The sequence below is a fragment of the Petaurus breviceps genome, unplaced genomic scaffold (genome assembly GCF_028583685.1).
Source record: "Petaurus breviceps papuanus isolate PSGF00001 unplaced genomic scaffold, PetGlider_PUasm1.0 126, whole genome shotgun sequence".
Lineage (NCBI taxonomy): Eukaryota > Metazoa > Chordata > Mammalia > Diprotodontia > Petauridae > Petaurus > Petaurus breviceps.
The window spans coordinates 10,050,769-10,071,837 of NW_027185655.1; the positions used below are offsets into that span (position 1 = coordinate 10,050,769).

Here is a 21,069-nt window from a genome sequence, read left to right on the forward strand (position 1 = left end):
ATAAGTAAACACTACAATCTACTGGTTATGGAATAATGCCTAAACAACACTATTTTGAGAAAAAAAAATGCATTGAGTAAAATCTCTATAACGTAGAACTATTTAGTAAAACCACTGACCTGTTTTCTATACATGAGAATTATCCTCCCCTCACCTCTGTTCTTTTGTACAACTGGGTTTCCACGCCTACAAGGTGCCTCTTCCTCACTGCTGCCTCTTGAAATTCCTTGTTGTTTTCAGATATTAACAGTATGAAAAGGTTTAACTTGCTTTTCTTCTCTGGGTGAGTCTTTTCTAGCTGACTGGCTAGATTTTTTAAGTCCAAGGTTTGAGAGGGTACTTAAAATGTGTGCATACCATTTTCCCACTTGTTTGCTATGCCAGATAATTCACATTGTCAACAAAAGCCCTTGGGAAGGGGATTTCTCAGCCAATGCTATGCATCCGTTGCAAAAAAAAAGGTGGGGCGTTCTTCTGATCATCCCAATTACATACAGAAGAAAGGGAATGAAAATCTGCTTATTACATGTTTAATTCATGCTTCCTACTTCTAGGACATGCATAATAACATGTAAGGACATCCTACTGATTACCCTAAAGAAATATTTAGCTTTGGTTAAGGTATTTAAGAGGCAATATGATGTAGCACAGAGGTATCAAACCCCTAAAATTCTTCAGTGGGATGGGAACCAAATTGAAATGTAATTTAAAATATTTAATATAATTGAGAATATGTAAACAAATAAAAGTAAATTTAAAATAAAAATACAGTAGAATATAGACAATGTTAATATGTGGTTTTCTAAGTCAATATGCTTCCAGTAGGGATCCTTACATATGGTTTAATGACTTCCATTTCTATTAGAGTTTGACACCCCTAATGTAGTAGATAGAGAACTGGTTTTTGAGTCAGGGAAGCCTAAGTTCAAGGTCCATCTCTGCTGCAAAGGTTATTAGTAGTAAAGTGGGTGCTGCTCTGCTCAGACAGAAGTACCTCCCTGGGAGCTCCCTTCACTGATAAAAATCAGTTTTGGTCCAAAAAATCAAAAGGATCCAAGTTAAGCATAGGGTGAGGGTTTGTTAAAGACATACTTTGCCGCTAAAAAGAATGTTTCATTTTTATGTATTCTTCTGTAGAGTGGGAACAGAGGGACAATTCGAGATTATGCAGGCTTTAACCCGTCGGATGATGCTGAAGCTATCCGAAAGGCTATCCAAGGAATTGGTAAGCAATGTTCCATATTTCATACTACCTTTGTCAATATTAAAGAGGCCAGAGATGTCTGTGGAGGTGCTGTTTGCCAAGCTTATTTTCTGTATTAGATAGATAAAGACGATCTTTATTTTCCTCCTTCTGATCACTTTTATCCTTATGCTGGGAAAGGACATGCGTCCTTTAGCTCAATGCAAGCATGGCTTTCCTAGTTGAACTTGTGCAGTGGAAAAAAAATGTGGATAGAGAGACATCTAGATGAAGCTAGGCTGATTAGAATTTGGAGATTAAACTGGAGTGCCCGAGTTTCTGCATTCTTTATAATCCATTAATCATTATCGGTATTTTTGAGATAGACATTTCACAAGCTTGAGTAGAAGTACAATTATTTTTCTTTACAAAATTAGGAACCGATGAGAAAACTCTCATCCACATTCTGACAGCAAGATCTCATGCACAACGCCAGTTGATTGCTAAGGAATATCGTGCAGCATCTGGAAAGGTAAGACTTAATTAATGGAAGTGAGTAAAAAGATAATCACATATGCTGTATGGAAGGTAATACATGAATGTGCCTAGAAAACTTTGCATCTCAAGTTTGATATAAAGTGGGAAAGAGCATTAGGTCCAGGGATGGGAGGGCTTTCCCTATTCTATCATCACCAACATGAGATATTTAACAAGTCACTTAACCTTTAGTGTACTCTTTGGATAAAAAAATATGAGGGATGCCTCTAGGACCAGCTGTGGAATTGTAGGTAAAAATAATGCTTACTGACACACATTTTTGAAAAAGGTAATACACGTATACGTAAGTAAAAGTGTCATGAAAAGGGGTGCTGGGATAGTGTTGGTTTATTTTATTTTTATGAGGTTCTGTTGGTATTTTGTTCTTTGAGTTCTTGTAGTTGTGTGTTATAGTGATTTCTATTTTATAGTATTTAACTTTTATCAATACCTTTCACTTTTATATCAGATTCAATTCTGAATAGCTGACCTCTCCTAACCAAAGGAGGGGGGAGCATTTCCTCATTTCGTCTCTGGGGTCCAACTTGGTGACGTTTTGTTGTTTGGGCATGTCTGCCTTTTGGGGACCCCACAGACCATAACATGCTCATTATTGGGACAATTTCAGCATCCTGTAAGATCTCATCAGTTCTTTCTGCCTTTCTGATCAGAGAATGGAGTGATAAACTCTAGATGTCCATTTAAGGAGAGAGCACAGCTCAGATGTGTCCTCATTTCTCACCTGGCTCACTACCTTGGGACTTTTCTGACTACCTTCTTTATCATGCCCCAAACTGGGTACCTCTTCCCCCACTTTTCAGTTTCCTTTTATATGTTTTCATCCACTGTTAGATCGTGGGCTCCCTTTGGACAGGGACTTTTCCCTCTTTTCCTTCTATACTTCATTCCTTCCCTTCTTCCTTTCTTTTCATTTTCCTTTTCCCCTTCATTCTTTCTTTCCCTCTTCCTCCCTTTCTCCCCTCTTCCCTTTTCCCCTCTTCCCTTTTCCCCTTACTCCCTTTCCTCCCCTTCTCCCTTTCTTCCCCTTCTCCATTTCCTCCCCTCCTCCCCTTCTCCTCTCCTTCCTTCCCCCTCCCTCCTTCTCTCTCCCTACTTCTTTCCCCCTCCCTCCTCCTTCTCCCCTCCCTCCTTCTTTCCCCCTCCCTCCTTCCTTTCCCCCTGCCTCCTTCCTTCTCCTTCTTTCCTTTCCTCTCCTTTCTTTCTTTCCATCCCTACATCCTTTTCTCTCCCTCCTTCCTTCTCTCCTCCCCATCTCTGTCTCTTTCTTTCCCAGCCCCAGTACACAGCGCACTGCTTGGCACATAATAGATGTCTAATAAATGTTTATTGACTATTCATTGGTTTAACATGCAAATAGATTTGAGTTAGAACAAACAGTAAGCTAAGGGAGCAGCCTCATTGTCTCCACCCACCTGACCCATTTTCCTCTTTGCTATTTGTATGTCAGACACAAAGCCTGATTGCTTTGGTGCTGTTAATCCTTGTACATGTGTAACCTGTTCCAAATTGTTTGCCATCTCAGAGAGGGCCAAAGGGAGGGAGGGAGAGAATTGGGAACTCAAAGTATTAAAAAAAATAAATGGTAAAAAATTTTTATATGTAATTGGAAAAAATCTTTAAAAAACCCAATCTTAGTCTTTCTACATGAAGTAGCCCCGTAGTAAAACCAGATCCTTCCTAATGTGGGAGGGCTGTTAAGCAGAGTTCTTTCTCTTCAGAGATTTTGTTCCTGAACCTAGTCTGGGAGTAGATCAAGGAGGCAATCCTCAAATGTTAGGCAGCAGTAACTGAACACTGACAAGTGAGGTGGATGGGTGAAGGGTGTGCCCTCCTGGGCAGAGAATATCACCCTTCTCCTTTGGGTCAACCCAGGAGAAGGAATTTCCAGCATTTAAAACATTTTACTTTGGGGGATTTGTTTTAGGATCTGAAAGATGACCTGAAGAGTGATCTCTCTGGCGACTTTGAACATCTGATGGTGGCCCTTATTACTCCACCAGCCAAATTTGATGCAAAGCAGTTGAAGAAAGCCATGAAGGTAGGCATCCAGTGGGAGTTTTACCATCCATATGTGTCTGCTTGTAATCTGCATGACCACAGGAAGTAACCCTACGAAAAAATAATCTACAACTCTAACCATTGAAAAAATGATCGGCTAGTAGAATGTGGATTGCTTAGGGATAGTGACTACTCTGCTTTCAGCTTATGTCCTCAAGCCTTGCACAAAGTGGAAGATATTTGTTGAGTAATTGACTCAGACTTGACTTTTATTCTTCTTCTTCTGTGTTCAAATCCTTCATGAGCTAAAATAGCAAATAAACTGTGACGTTAGAACAATACCATTTTAATTTGTAGCCAGGGAACTATGTCCTAACAAGGCATGAACCTTTGTGAATTATCTATCTGTAGCAGAAAAGACTTTTCCAGGATTGATCATCACAAATTTCACAAGCTTATCAGGTGAAATAAAAACTCTTCCTGGTTTTATCAATAAGGAGACATATGTCAGCAACTACACTTTCTTAATAGAAGCTTTGCTATTAGTGGAATGTAAGCTCCTTGAGGGTAAGGTCTACCTTTTAAAAAAATGTTATATCCCTAGCACAGAATAGGTATTTGTTAATGCTTGTTGAAATGAATGAAATTGAAGAGTTCAGACCCTGAGATGTGAGCCATTACTTCATTTTCCCTAGAGTGATTTTCATCACTCATTATTACTTCTTATGGAAATATTATAATTATAATGACAGGGCTAGCAGTATCCTTCTTGTTCTCGTTCAGTTGTTTCAGTCATGTCTGACTCTTCATGACCCCATTTAGGGTTTTCTTGGCAAAGATACTGGAGTGGCTTGCCATTTCCTTCTCTAGCTCATTTTAAAGATGAGGAAACTAAGGCAAAAAGGGTTAAGTGACTTGCCCAGGGTCACCAAGCTAGCAAGTGTCTGAGACTGGATCTGAACTCAGGAAGATGAGTCTACCACCAGTAGTTTTAGCATTAGGAGGGGTAGTAGTAGTGCTAGTACCATTAGTAATAATAGTAGTACTAATGGTAGTAATTTCTAATAGTGGTAGCATTATTGGTAATGTGAATGGTAGTATTCATAATAATATAGTAATTTTAGTATTATCAAGATTGATAGGGGGGCAGCCAGGTAGCACAGCGAGTAAGAGCACCGGCTCCAGTGTTGAGAAGACCTGGAGATCGAATCCCGGGCTCACACATTTAGCACCCACCCAGAAACACCTGGCCGTGTAACCTTGAGCAAGTTACTTAACCCCAACTGCTTAGGGGCGGCCAGGTGGCTCAGCGAGTAAGAGCACCGGTTCCAGTGTTGGGACGACCTGGAGATCGAATCCCGGGCTCAGACACTCAGCACCACACCCAGAAATAACTGGCCGTGTAACCTTGAGCAAGTTACTTAACCCCAATTGCTTAAAAAAACAAAAAACAAAACAAAACAAAAAAGATTGATAGGATTGTTATTAGTGGTCCTAGGATTATTGGTAGTAGTATTACTACTAGTAGATTAGTATTAGTACTAGTAATTATTATATGTATTATTATTAATTATTACATTATTCACAAAGTATTAATCATCATTTTTATTTATTATTAATAAAACCCATATTTTATTAAATATTAATTTAATATTAACAAATATTAATGATATTTTAAAATTATTAATGATAAATTAATTATTTTATTATTATTGAATGTTAATATTAATAAAATCCATAGTATTATTTTGGTGGTTGTTTTGGTAATAGTAGTTAATATAATAGTACTATTTGTCATAGTAAAAATATAATTAGATGTAGTAGTAGTAGTAGTAGCAGCCACAGCCACAACAGCAGCCGCAACAGCAGCAGATAACACTTTATAGCCTTTAAGGTTTATATAGATCATTTCATTCTCACAACAACTCATTTAGGCAAGTATTATTATTTCCATTTTATAGAAGAGGAAACAGAGGTTAAATCACGAGAAACTAAGAGATTGAGAGACTTGCCCAGAGAGACACAGAGAAGAGTTGTAGGCAGGGTTTGAACTTGGGTCTTCCAAGTCCAGTACTCTATCTACAATGCCACCTATAGGGACTATCAAATCCATTTCTGTTTGAGTTTGATGCTACTGCCTTACACCAACCAGCCCTGAGTCAGTCTTGTTTTCGATCATTGTTCTCGCAATGGCAGTATAATTCAGTAGGCTCAGTTCCCGTGACAAGTCTGAGTCTCTGACAACCTTCCTTCCACATAATAGGATTATGATATTGACCTACCTACATAGCAACAGAGATGGAAGGAGGAATTCATTTAAAATATTACAAGACCCTTTTAAAATACTGCGGATTATTTAAGTGCTTGAGAATGATTATCACGTAGATTCACATAATTTTGGAGTTAGGAGGGACCGCAGTGATCATCTCAGTCCAGTTATACATAAAAGAAAGCCCCACTTTTACATACCCAGAAAGTCTCTGCTTAAACACCTCTAAGGAGGTCGCCTCCTAAGGCAGCTCCTTCACCACAGGGACAGCTCTAATCCTTGGTGGGTTTTTTCTGACATTGCTCCTCAGTTGTCTTCTTTGTTACTTCCCCCATTTTGTTCCTGATTCTGGCCTGTTAGAGACGAGCAGAACAACCCTGATCTGTCCTTCGTGTGACAGGCCATTAAGGGTCATCTTCCTTTCGTTTTAAAATGCCTTATTCATGTCTAACATTGAAGAACCACTGCCCACTTGAGCTAAAAGCACAGCCCTTCTCCCTTTTATGCTATCAAGCCCTTCTTTTTTGACCCAAGGCATGTGATTTGGACTGGGTTTAGTCCTGAGGGAACCTAGCCACTACTGAGAGGAGTCGGGCTTTTTTTCTCACATTTTGGGGTTCATTAAACCACCACTTCAGTGACCTGGGGGGGATTTACTTATAGCTTAGGTTATGGCTCAAATACAGTGTTTTCCCCCAAAAATAAGTATTGAAAGGTACTCAGTGTACAATATGAATCAGGTATGGGATAGATATTTTATTCCTATACACAAAAGAAATGCTAAACATAAAAGACGTGCCACATGTAAACAAAAAAAAAATCTAAAAATAACTTTCTAAACTTCAACTTAATCAGAAATTTCAGGGCTTTTTAAGATTGTTAGTTAGACATTTTTCATTTTATCTTGGTCCTGCATTATCCAAACAATTCCCTATATACGTTGCTGGTAAAATTGTCAGGCTTGGGCGAATCCTCTTTTTAGTGGCCGACCTCTCCAAGAAATTTAGAGTAATTGCTGGAACTACTTCTCCTATTGCCAGTCAGCTCTGACCCAATGGAACAGAGGAATTCTAACCTCCTCAACCCCACAAGACTGTCTTTAAGCTCAGACATCTCCATCTCAGGACAGATACCTGTTTGCCTAAAGTTAGGAGAGAGCAGATCTAAACGAAGCAGCCCAAACCCAGGCTCAAGTTTGCCTAAGCAAAGCGTGGGCTTTGGGTGCCATGTTTCTTGGCCACATGGAGGACAAGGTGGTGGGGGAATTGAGCAACATGTCCATTTTCCCCAGCTCCCTATTGGGAAGAAGCTGAAAGTATATCATAGCCAGAGAACAAGAGAGGAACTGAGGGTGGGGTCACTCCTTTTAAAATACATACTGAGTCATCAGTTTTTCCTATGAGGACACCCTTTGTCATCTCAAAGTGCAGACATTTTAATCTGAGTCACACATGGCCCATAGCACACTCACAAACTCCCATGTAATTGGCTGGAACTAAAAATGGTAGCTGTGAGCGTATACCATGGGATGGCCAATTCAGCATCCGCTACACTGAGAATGATTGTTTTCTTCATTTTCCAGAAGCTTGGTATTTGTTTTTATGCTAGCCAATTCCAGAATATTTGTGTTATGTTAATGACAAAATGCATTGAGGCTTAAAATACTGTTTTAGTGTAATATGTAATATAATTAATTTGCTGGAAACTACTTTTCCCTTCTGTGAAGACTGAAGTAAAAAGGGGAAAAATAAAATGAACATTCTTAGGAAATCCATGCTTCTGTTTCAGGGCTCTGGAACTAATGAGAGTTCATTGATTGAGATTTTAACGACCAGGAGCAGCAAACAACTGAAGGAGGTCTACGAAGCCTATTACACAGGTAATGGTTCTTTCCATTGTGCGGCAGCGTAGGCATAGCTGGTCACATACATGTTGGAGGAGAAGCTGTGTGTGGGAAAGAGAATTGTATTTAGAATTATGGAATAGAGAAATGTGAATATTATTGGAGCTAGAAACTGTTATATAAGGTTAATATGGTATAGGTTTTATGCCCAGAGCTTTATGTCATTTCATCCTTATAATGACCCAGTGAAGTAGGTACTATTATGATCACCATTTTACAGTTGAGGAAACTGAGGCAGGCAGAGGTCAAGTGACTTGCCCAGGATCACACAGCTGGTATGTGTCTGAGGCTGGATTTGAGCTCAGGTCTTCCTTACTCCAAGTTCAGTGAACTCTACACTGTGCCACAAGTTGCCATGATTTCTGTGTTTGAACCTATAGATAGAGTAACTTCTACCCTATAGAAACATTGTTTTAATTGATCTGCCATGATTTCTGTGTTTGAACCTATAGATAGAATAGCTTCTACCCTATAGAAATATTGTTTAATCTAGCTGTCATGATTAATGTGTTTGAACCTATAGATAGAATAGCTTCTACCCTACAGAAACATTGTTTAACTGAGCTGCCATGATTTCTGTGTTCGAACCCAAAGATAGAGTAACTTCTACACTATAGAAACATTGTTTAATTGAACCAGCCATCAGGACTAGCATGAGGAAAAAAAGTATATTACTGCATATGATCATAAGACCAGGACTGAAAATGTCCTGAGCAGTATATTAGTTAATATATCATCAGAGAGGAGGTGGAAACAGTACAGTGAGCCCTATTAAACCCCAAACATGAAAAAAAAATGTATGAGGCCACATTTTATTGGGGAAATCCAAGAAAAAGTCACAGTGAGTCATTTTTCTAGCCTGAGTTGGCTTAGGAAGGCAGATCTACAGACACTGAAGTTGGGCTGTGGTCAAGAATGCCACAGGAGTATTCTGAATCAGGGAACCAATGTACTTAGGCAGGCACATGTCCCAGACCCATATCTGGGCATGCACAGATCTATACAGGGGGCATCTAAATAGACACAGGTACAGATAGCTTTGTTGCCCACTATACTTAAAGAAGTTGAGAAAATTTAGAATAAGGTATTTCAGAGGGCAAAAGATGGAGTCTTACAGCCAAGAAGAAATCACCCAGCAAAACTGAGTATGATGCTGAAGGGGAGGGGGGGATGGATTTTTAATGCTGATGCTGAGTAGAAATTTTGAATTACAAACACTAGAGTAAATAAGAACATACAATGGCAAATAGAAGTGGTCTTTTAGAAGACTTATGGTGAAGTGTTTGCATTCTAATGAGAAAGGGTGGTTGAAATATGTCTCCTGGGATATCAGCAAGAATCATAGAGGGAATCAAATTAGATGGAGGACCTAGGAGTGATTTTGTTACATTTTGATCTTAAAAGAAAAGTCGGGGGAAGGAATGTCAGGGGGACATGAGGGTGGGGGGGGGGCGAATTATCTCCCATACTTGGAGAGGACAAATTGAAGTCTGTATGAATGAGGAGAATGAGGAAGGGGTAGGGAAATGGGCATTCTTAACTTCACTTAGAACCGATACAAAATGAAATAAACAGAACCAGGAGAATATTTTTTTTCAGTGTTTTAAAAATGAACAATTTTGAAAGATGCAATGATCAACCACAATTCCAAAGAACTGATCATTTTGAATGCTGCCCATCTCCAGACAGAGATGTGATGGCCTAAATATGCGGAGTGAGACATGAACTTTTGGGTGTGGCCAATGTGGGAACATGTTTTGCTTGACTTAAGTGTATTTGCTTCAGAGGTCCTCTTTTCTCTTCTTTTGTGTGTGTGTGTGTGTGTGTGTGTGTGTGTGTGTGTGTGTGTGTGTGTTAGGAGGGAGCAAGGGAGAGAGGGCTTATGATTAATTGTAAAAAAAAATGTAAACATAATAAAGTCTTAGGGGCAGGGGGGAAGGAATATTTGGAGAAGGTGAGGGAATACCAAACTTCTTTCTTTTAAAAATTCTTCTAAATCTTTTCAATTCCCTATTAAAAAATTTGTTTTGATTATAAAAAAAAGTAAAAAAGAAATAGTTAAGTTTCCAATACTCTTCTCAGGCAGAATAAGATCTTCCCATTTACATTACCATTACACCTATGTTTTTTTTTTCTTCCATTAGGTCTTTATATTACTATGAAAGTTTTCTATGTATTATGGTGGCATTTTTTTCAGTTCACAGAAGCTTAATTTTATTATTGTTTGATTTTAGCATATAAGAAGAGTCTTGGTGATGACATTAGTTCGGAGACATCTGGAGACTTCAGGAAAGCACTGTTGACTTTGGCAAATGTGAGTTTTTTGCTTCAGTATCAATCTACAAATATTAAGAAACAGGGGTTCGTGAGTTAATGAGTTCAAATCCATCCTCAGACGCTTATTAGCTGTGACCATGGGCAAGCCACTTAACTCCCATAGCCTCCAAAAAAAAAAAAAAGAATCAGCTTTGTTCCAGGTCCAGCGCTAATCACTTGCAGATACAATGAATAAAATAATCCTTTCTCTCAAGCAACTTACATTCTAACAGGGGAGATGAGTGCATATATAAGAATATGCAGAATAAAGATAGAGAATAAATAGAATGTAGTTAGACATAAGGAGACCAACGTGGAATCAGGAAGATTTCTCTTTCAGAGTTGAAATCTGACCTTAGGCAGTTACTAGCTGTGTGACCCTAGGCAAGTAACTTAACCTTGTTTGCCTGAGTTTCCTCATCTGTAAAATGTGCTGGAGATGGAAAGGGTTATCCATTCCAGTATCTTTGCAAAACAAATCACAAATAGGGAGCTATTAGGTGGTGCAGTGGATAGAGCATTGGCCCTGGAGTCAGGAGGCCTTCAGTACAAATCCAGCTGCAGACACTTATTAGCTGTATGACTCTGGCCAAGTCACTTAACCCCCAGTTGCCTCCAAAAAACAAAAAAAAAAAAAAAGGAAAAGAAAACCCCATACAGAGTCATGAAGAGTTGGACATTACTGAACAACAACAAAAAAGACACAGAGTTTTTGGGGAGGGAGGTCACTCAGTGTGGGACAGTCATCAGGAAAGGCTTCTCATAGAAGGTGGTACCTAAGTTATATTCTGAGGGAAGGGAAAGATTCATTCTATGAGGGCACAGGGAGAAGGAGTGCCCTCCAGGCACAGGGGACAGCCAAGATTTTTTTTTGCATAGTCATCACTAAAGTTTTATGTGGATGGATACCTCATGGTCATATGGAAGTGGCCTGATGTCCTTGAAAGCTTTGCCAGCAAGAGTGCTCCTACTCCCCTGAGAGTGCTTGGAGTCCAGGTCTGGAGAAAGACAGCATGCCTTTCATCAGTGACTAGGCTAGATTGATTCTGAGAGGCTCGTCATAAGTGATTGGTCACCAAGTATAGATTTTTTTAACCCCACCAACAACTCTTGAGGGTCATCTACTAAGGCAGTAAAAGGTCAATTGATGTTTTTATGGGTGCTTGAAAATATACATTCCATATGTGTATAGTTCTATAGAGTATATTGATAGATATAATTACTCTTTATTGATAGAACACTTATGGTTTACAAAGAGCTTTCCTCAGTGACATAGAAAGTTCAGGTATGATTATCCCCATGAGAAGATGAAGGTCAATAGGGATTCAGTCATCCAGCCAGAGTTGCAGAACCAAAGATCTAGGGCTTGAAGGGAATGTAGAGTTTTCTAGTCCAACTCCTTCACTTTACAGATGTGGAAATTGATGCCTGGGGCGGTTACATGATTCGCCTAAGGTCACCTAGGTAATAAATCACAGTCAGGATTCAAACTAGAGTCCTGAGACCAAATTCACCAGAACCAGAGGCTCTAAACCCAAATTCCATGACTCCAGGCAAGGCACTTTCTACTCGATTAGACTGTCTTACAGCTATTCAAACATTTGCTTAGCAACAATAAATTTCACATCAGTTGCCTCTTTCAACCCATCTAAAAATCTAATGCTTGTTATAATCCACACTAGCCTGAGAATGATTCCTTTGACAGCCCTGATGGGACCATGGGGCCATGACTGAGGTATTAGCACCATCTGGTGGCCACCTACCCTAATTTTAGTTTCTGTTCCTTTGTGAAAAGGTTGAGATACCCATATTTAGAGCAGAGAGACAGAATAACAAATGCACAGGCAAACACATATATCCTATGATTATTCGCTATTTAGATACTTGACTTGATGTTTTATTTCAAATAGAGCATTCTTTTGCCAAAGTTGTTTGCGTATTTTCTTCTCCATTAGACTGGGAGCTTGTTGAGGGCAGGGACTGTCTTTTTCTTTTCTTTTCTTTTTTTTTGTATCTCCAGCGCTTGACACAAGGCCATGCACATAGAAATTCTTCAATAAATGTTTATTAAAAGGAATTTAAAATATTTATAGTCTTTTGTTTGCTGAAGACCTGAATTCACATATGCCTTCAGACATTCACCAGTTATGTGACCATGGGAAATTGTTTGCCTCAGTTTTCTGAACTGTAAAATGTCTATAATAATAGCTCCTATCTCCCAGAGTTTTTGTAAGGATCACACATCATGGGTGCAATAGAAATATTAGATATTGTTCTTGTTATCTTTAGTCAGTGGTTAAGTCACCAGAACATTGAGACTTTTCTGGAAGAATCACACATCATGCCTACTCTGTATACCATACCCGAAGCTTTCTGCCTCACTGACTTCTCTGTATACTCTTCAATTCTTAACACACACACACACACACACACACACACACACAGAACACAGTACATGTAAAAATAGAAATTATCCAAAGTCAGACTAACCTCAGTCTTAGAAGGAAGAGAAGAATCCAACATGCAAATCATCAGCCTGGCATATACACAAAACCATTTAGGAGGTATTAACTTTTGAATGTGCCATTCTTATAGTATTTTCTGAGTAATTAAAGCAGGACCATTCTTCTCCAACAGACCTTTACCAGAATTGCTTATATATGAGGAAAGGTCACAAGGTGAGCTTCACATAATCTAAACTGGCTGTAACTGCTGCCAGGACCTGGAGGATGCCAGCCAAATATCTGGTTAATTGTGTACTGGGTAGATGAGGCACCAGAGAGACCCTCTGAGGTCTCTTGTTAGTTAGGAATGAGTGTGTTTGTAACCACATGCTCTGTGTAATAGCTGTGTCATGGATAGAGATCTCCTAGGATTTTCTCTATTTTAACGAATGTCTCTTTTCTTTTGTTCATGTTATAGGGCAGAAGAGATGAAGGTCTGAAAGTGGATGAAAATCTTGCAAAAAAAGATGCCCAGGTTAGAAACAGTCACAGAAAGGAGAAATGCCAGGATACTGATTCCTCCCTTCAGTCACTTAACATCCTTTCTATTTCTGTCTTTGTGGTGACAAAGGGGAGGCACCTTCACTGGTTAGTTACTAGATTCGGTTTCTCTTCCTCTAAAAGAAAGTACCCTAGAGAATACAGTGTGTCCAGCATGAGCTTCCCACTGTCCCTCGTGGCTCCCCTTTCTTGCATTGACTTGTGATACGTTGTTTCAGACATGCCAGTATGGAAAAGTCCAAACTCCAAATAATTGTTCATCTGAAGTTTGAAAAATCAGCTATTTCTTTAAGTAGCTAAGCTGAGTAATCTTTTATGATTGCGATAGAATACTACTGTGCTATAAGAAATGATGAGCTCAGTGATATTAGAAAAACATGAAAAGACTTGAATGAAATAACAAAGAGTGAAATGAGCAGAACCAAGGGAACATTGTATACAGTAACAGCAATATTGTTTTAAGAACAACTTTGAATAAATAAGTTGTTTTTGACTATTATAAAACTCAAATGAGGGGCGGCTGGGTGGTGCAGTGAGTAAAGTGCCGGCCCTGGAGTCAGGAGGACCTGAGTTCGGTTCCAGCCTCAGACACTTAACACCCACACAAAAAAACTAGCCGTGTAACCTTGGGCAAGTTACTTAACCCCAATTGCTCTCCAAAAGGGAAAAAAACAACAAAAAAAACTCAAATGAACTACAAAAGACATATAAAGAAAAACACTGTCTGCAGAGAAAGAACCGATAAATAGAAGTATGTATAGAATAATTTTACACACACAGACATATATATATATATATATATATAAATACATGCTGATTTATATCTAATGGTAGCATTTCTAGGGTGTTGCAGGGGAGAAGAAAAAAAGAAATTTACATGATAGCTTTATTATATATTTAAAAGGAATAGCAAGTTGTATTAATAGATTTGCAGTTTCATGTGCAATCATCTTTTTTTATTATATCATGTTATAGAGATGCTTGTTCTATTCCATAAATTAAATAAATACAGTAATACCTACCCTTTTTTACACACCCATATCCTTTAGAAACAAATGGTTTTTAAAGAAACAGCAACACATTGTGGTATATGCATTTTAGCACTGAAGTGATTTATCTCCCTTTTGCAATAGGTTCTTTATGATGCTGGCGAGAACAAGTGGGGCACAGATGAAGACAAATTCACCGAGATCCTGTGTTTAAGGAGCTTTCCTCAACTGAGACTAAGTATGAAATCGGTTCATCTTAGACCATATTTAAATGTTTTTATTCAAGTGGGTCTTGCTTTTGATGTACAGAAGACTGGTGAATGAGGTGAATGAAGAACCAGAGCCAAGGGTCTCTTGTATTTTTATTCACTACTTTTTTGGGGAAACAAGATAGAAAATTGGAGCCATAACCCAAGACAAGAGGACCCCACTTGTCTGAAAGACTGGCAGGTTATAGTTTAAGTGATGATGTATAGTTAATTGTAGAGGAGACTGGATGAAGAGGGCAGCTCTTTTAGTGTAGCCTGTTTGGACACAGAGGAGGAAAGGGCCCAAATGTAACAGGCAAAGAATTCCCCCAGAGCCAACTTACTGTTGTTTTTGCCACAACCTAGGAGTCAGAAGTAGTTGATGGATTTTAATGATTTCATAGTATAGCTTTAAAAGATGTCAACATTTCATCATTTCTAGTAGGTACAAGGTTAGGGTGGGAGCATGACTAAATAGTAATTCATCTAAAAAAGGTCTCTCAGTTTTAACAGACTAAAAGTTCAGCTCTGTGTTGGAGGTGTTTCTACACCCCCTTTGCATGTGCCTATGTTCTACACTCTTTTGAGCAGTTCATCTGAACGTGGGCTTCATTCCTTCCTTCTTGTTTATTTACTTTTCTATTTTCGGCACCCTGGTTATGTGAGATAGTCATCTCTTTCTCCCCTTTCTTCCTTTCTTCTTTTGTGATCAGCAGAACACAACAAAACCACTCTCAGGCCCTTTGCCTTATCAAACACTAATATTAGGATTCCAAGGGAAAACTAGCATCATTTTCCCTTTTAGAATGCAAACACTTCATCCTCATAGAGTCCTTTTTACCCTCTGAGTCATATCTACCTTTTTATGTTTCTCTTGTCTACTATGTTTGTGTTGTGGTTTCTATTCAGCTTTGGTCTTTTCATCAGGAATGCTTAGAAGTCCTATTTCATGGAATGAAGGAAGATAGAAAAGAAGAGAAAGAATTAGGCAGGGAGGGAGGGTAAAAAGGAAGGAAAGAAACGAGAATTCATTAAGTGCTTATGTGTGCCAGGTGCTGTGCTAAATATTGGGATACATATACAAGCAAAAAGAAAGACAGTTCCTGCCCTCAAGGAATGGGAATTCCAGAGGACAGAGTGGAAGGAATAGACAGAGCAGATGGTCGTGCCCTTAACTATAAGGAGGAAATCTGGACAAAGGATGGGTTTGGAGAAGGGGTGATGAGCTCTGTCATAGGCTGAATTTGAGATGTTTCCAGAAAATCTAATCTGAAATGGACAAGTAGGCAATTGGTGATACAGGAATAGAGGATAGGAAACAGATGATAGCTAAGTATATGCATAGAGATGGTAACTTTTAGGGGGGGGAGGGGGGTATCAGCAAGTGAGAAGAATGTTGAAAGAAAAGAGGGGCTGAACAGAGCTTTGGGGATATTGTGGATTTTAACTGGTTAATCTCAGTATACACACACACAGATGCATATGTACAAATATATTCACTTTAAATTTGTCCTGTGTATATTTTGTATGAATTTGTCTCCTCCATTAGACAATAAGCTCCTTTTGAATAGGGACTGGTTCATTCACTCTTTTTGTATCAGTAGCACCTATCATTGTTCTTGGCACAGAACAGATATTTAACGAATACTGGATGGATGGGACTCGTTGTCTATTGGCCAAACTTCTGATGAAAAGCCTCACTTAGGTAAAAAGTTGCATGGACAGCAGTTGGAGCTCTTAAACTAGGCCCATACTTAAAGCCTTTCTAGCTGGTAGGGCGAACCAAAGCTTGTGTTCTCCCTTTTTCTTTTCTTTTTTTTTCCAGAATTTATTTATTTATTTATTTTTAGTTTTCAACATTCATTTCCATAAGATTTTGAGTTACAGGGGTGGCTAGGTGGCACAGTGAATAGAGCAGCAGCTCTGGAGTCAGGAGGATCTGAGTTCAAATCTGGCCTCAGAAACACACACACGCACACATGCACACACACACACACACACACACACACACACACACACACACACACACACACACACACACACACACACCCCTAGCCTGTGACGACCTTGGGCAAGTAACTTAACCCCAATTGCCCTACCTTCCCCCCTCCAAAAAGCAAAAAAAATAAAGATTTTGAGTTACATATTTTCTCCCCATCCCTCCCCTACCCTCACCCCAAGATTGGCAATAAGGAGGGCAAGCATACTGAATATCCCTTCCCCCAGTCTGCCTTCTCTTATATCCCCCTCCTATCCCTTCCCTTACCCTTTTACCCCTCACTTTTTTTTGCTTTTTTTTTAAGTTCCTCACTTTTGCAGGGCAGAATGGATTTCTATACCCCATTGCCTGTACATCTTATTTCCCAGTTACATGTAAAAACAATTTTTTAACATTTGTTTTTAAAACTTTGAGTTCTGGGTTCTCTCCCTTCTTCCCTCCTCACCTACCCCCACCGGGAAGACAAGCAATTTAATATAGGTTATACACGTGTAGTTATGCAAAACATTTCCATAGTGGATATATTGTGAAAGACTGACTATATTTCTCTCCATCCTATTCTGCCCCCTCCCACTGGTCCTATTTTCTCCTTTGACCCTGTCCCTTTTCAAAAGTGTTTGCTTCTAACTACCCTTCCCACCAATCTTCCCTCCCCGCCATCATCCCCCCTCTTATTCCCTTCCCCCCTACTTTCCTGTAGGGTAAGATACCCAATTGAGCATGTAAATTATTCCCTCCTTAAGCCAGAGCTTGTGTTCTCTTAACAGAGCCTTTAAGAACCCACGATCCCTTCCAAACCACTGAGATGCTTCCAAGGACTGTTGTGAATATTTACACCTTATGAAATGTGTTGTTCTATTAAGTCCAACTGTGAGGGGAGGTTGCTATCTGGAGGGGTGCAGGGTTCCATTGTTAGCCCTCACTTTCTACCTGTGGGTTCACAATGGCCAGTCTGCCGACAAATTAAGTTTTAGCCCGGAAATCCAACAGAGGGGATCCCAGTTGGGTCACAGTGAACAAGCTCCATTCTTTGGATACTCACCAGCAAAAATCACACTGGCAGCAAGAAGGGGGAAATGCATTAATTGTACTTTAATAAGGCACAACAGAGTAGAGTAGAGAGGCAGATGGTGTGGGGATGGCTCAGGGAATAGGGAGGGAGAGGGACACAAAGCCATGTAACTGTAGAGGAGTCTGTGGCACTTGGGCAGTATGGACCTGTAAGAGTGTTGGTTAAGAGTATGGCTTGGGGCTCCCATTCTTAGAGAATTCAAGTTGGGGAGGATGGCCCAGTTCTTATCTGTACCACCTTGGGGTTGGCTCATCAGCATTTCAATATCATTTCAAAGTTATCAGTGCCATCTTAGGGATTCCTTATTAGCATAACATTCATATCTGGTGCTTATCATGGGACAAGTGGATGAAATAGTGCCTGAAGTCAGGAAGACCTGAGTTCAAATCCAACCTCAGACACTTACCAAATGCATGGCCCTGGGCAAGTCCCTTAACCCTTTTTGCCTCAGTTTCCTCATCTGTAAAATGAGCTGGAGAAGGAAATGACAAACACTCCAATGTCTCCGCCAAGAAAACCCCAAATGGGGTTATGACTAAACCACAGCACAACTGGTGCTTATCTGTAGTTTGCAGGCAGAAGGCCATTTAATGGGGCCCAACTGGCTTCTCTTAATTTAGCACATAGTCTCTGGATGTGGCCTTAATTAATTTAGGAGGTGGTTTTGGCAAGTGGCTTCTATGTACCTCCTTACACTCTTCATTCCCATTTCCGATTTATTGTTATATCACACTGACTACTAACATAATTACTTGCTATACTAAGTGGTGGGGTGGTTGTGGGGACCATAACAAGATTCAAGTCCAACATACATGGAGAGATTCAAAAGTGCTTATCCCAGTGCCTAGTAGGTGCTCAATAAATGCTCGGTCCCTTCCCCATCCCCCTTTGCTTATATGTAAATAAGAGGAAAGTTTCCATTATGTGCTGGTGGAGAGAATCCCTACTTAATGTGAAGAACTCTACCCAGTTTTGAATGTCTTTACTACATAGTGAGGTAGCTGGTGTGCAGTAAATAGCTAAACCTGGGCTCAGGAAGACCTGAATTCAAATCCAGCTTCAGACATTCTCTGTCTACCTCAGTTTTCTCATCTGAAAAATGGGCATAATAACAGTAGCTACCTCCCAGAGTTGTCATAAGGATCAAATGAGATCGTATTTGTAAAAGTACCCATGACCTGGCACATAGTGTTGTTGGTCAGTCAATTCAGTCAGGTCTGACTCTTCGTGACCCCACTTGGGGTTATCTTGGACAGGGAGTTCATTTGGTTCTCATTGTGGCTCTGATACCTTCATTCCTTGTTCACTTGTTTCAATCCTCTCTTCAGGACCCCATTTTGGGATTTTCTTGGCAAAAATACTGGAATGGTTTGCCATTTCCTTCTGCTCATTTTACAGATGAAGAAACCGAGGCAAACAAGGTTAAATGACTTGCCCAAGGTCACACAGCAAGTAAGTATCTGAAGGGAGATTTGAACTCAGGAAGAGGAGTCTTGCTGACTCCAGGTCTGGCACTCTGTGCACTATGGCACCACCTAGTGGGCTCATAGTAGGTGCTAAATAAATGCTTTTTCTCTTCCTCTCCCACTGTGTGCAGAATATTTTATGTTGCTGTGCTACACTCTAAAACAACACAAAGTCAAATGGACTCATTGTGCTTTACTTTAACCTTTCCAGCTAATCAGAGTAAATAGCCTTAGGAAAGTATTCTCTTTGAAAAAATGTAGCTAGAATTTTGCCTCCTGATCTTTTCCACAAAGAAAATGTTAAATGATTGTAGATGCGGCTGGCTCAGAAAGCAGTTGTTGGGGGCTTCTGAACCCAGTCTGGGGCTGATGCTGCTAGTGAGGGGAGTGCCTTCTAGTTTTCCAGCTAACCTTTGTGATAATCGGTCACTCTGTTACTCCTTTTGCTTATTTATTCATTAATTTGTTCGTTTTCTTAGCATTTGAGGAATACAGAAACATCAGCCAAAAGGACATTGAGGACAGCATTAAGGGAGAGTTGTCGGGTCATTTTGAAGATTTACTGTTGGCTATAGGTAAGCTCTTGCTCCTTTGTACTTTTAAAATTATCTTTATAGGTTTTAAAATTTGTTTTATCTCTCCCCTAAGAGTGGGGGTTCTTAACCTTGTTTGTGTCAGGGACTCCTTTGGCAATCTGGGGAAGCCCATGGACCTCTACTCTCAAAAATGCTTTTAAATGCATAAAATATATAGAGTTACAAAGGAAACCAATTATATTGAAATGCAGTGGTATATTTGAAAGGAACAGCAAGTTGTACATAGTAGATTTGCAGTTTCATATGCAATCATCTTTTTATGTTATGGAAATGTTTGTTTTATTCCATAAATTTAAAATAAAATAAATGTAGTTACCAAAATGCTTTTTAAAAATAAATTCACAGACCTTAGTTTAAGAAACTTTGTTTTAGATTGTAAATGTCTTAGGAACTGGGATTATTTCTTCTCTCTTTCCTCTCTGTGCCTTTGGAGGTAGGCAGGTGGGGAGGATGGAAAGAAGGAAGGAAGGATTGAAGGAAGTCGGGAAGAAACAGAGGAAAGAGGGGAAGAACAAAAGGAAGGAAGGGATGAAGGAAAGAAGGAAGAGTGATTGGGGGAGGGAAGGAGGGAAGAAGGGAAGGAGGGGGGGAAGAATTTATTCAGTGCTAACTTTTGTGTCAGTCACTGTGCTAGACCAGTCTCTTCATTTGTGGATGAAGAAACCAAGGCCAAGAGGGATGAAGTAATTCCTCCAGGGTAATACAAGTGCTAGACAGTAAGGCCTGGATTTGAATCAAGTTATTTGTGAATTTTTTTCCTTATATTTTCTCAATTCTTGCCACAGTTTCTCAGCCTGTTGTTGCTAAGCAATAAGATTAAAGGAGGTAGAGTGAAATATTGATGATTTCTGGGATAACAGACATTCTTAGGAATGTTTAATTTTAAGGAAAAGATAGGGAAGAAAGAACCAAGAATTCAGATGTGGGTAGGGAAAGGGTGAGGTAACTATGAAATGTCATTGAGTAGTATGATGTAATGGGTCTCTCAAATTTATCCTGAGCAAACCTTGCAAGTGTTTATGAAAAAATTAAGGCCATTAAAAGTCATAATGACTTGGAACCTGGGACTTGGAGCTGAAAAGGAATATTGACCCATCATTGTTTCCAACCCCTTGTGTGACACACAAGGAAACCAAGTCCCTAAGTGACGAAGGAACTTACCCCAAAATCACAAATTGCCTTAGATGAAGGAGAGAATTTGCATACTTCTCCTGGGTCTCGGATGCTTTTCAATGTTGGGTAAAAGAAACAGACTTTAGAATGTCTGGTTTAAATTCAAATAGCTTCACCCCATCAGTTTTTTGGAATCCAGAAAGTCACTTTTGAGATTGTCTAATCACATGAGCTGCGTTCCCTGACTTAGGTCTAATGGAGACGCTCCTGTGATTAACTGTAACAAATGTCGGATTTCTCTGTTCTACAAGACAAACTACTCCAAGGGGAGAATACAGTCATCTAACCACAAAG

General features: G+C 39.5%; 1 protein-coding gene across 2 annotated transcripts in view; it reads left to right on the plus strand.

Moving 5' to 3' along the window:
- ANXA3 (annexin A3) overlaps window positions 1-21,069 on the plus strand; it is a 46,674-nt gene that overhangs the window by 18,495 nt on the left and 7,110 nt on the right. For both annotated transcript variants that reach the window (XM_069092767.1, XM_069092773.1), the window contains exons 3-10: window positions 1,138-1,225; window positions 1,621-1,715; window positions 3,666-3,779; window positions 7,797-7,887; window positions 10,146-10,225; window positions 13,150-13,206; window positions 14,366-14,459; window positions 19,486-19,581. In XM_069092767.1, coding sequence (XP_068948868.1) covers window positions 1,138-1,225; window positions 1,621-1,715; window positions 3,666-3,779; window positions 7,797-7,887; window positions 10,146-10,225; window positions 13,150-13,206; window positions 14,366-14,459; window positions 19,486-19,581 — 715 coding nt within the window. The remainder of the gene's footprint in view (window positions 1-1,137; window positions 1,226-1,620; window positions 1,716-3,665; window positions 3,780-7,796; window positions 7,888-10,145; window positions 10,226-13,149; window positions 13,207-14,365; window positions 14,460-19,485; window positions 19,582-21,069) is intronic.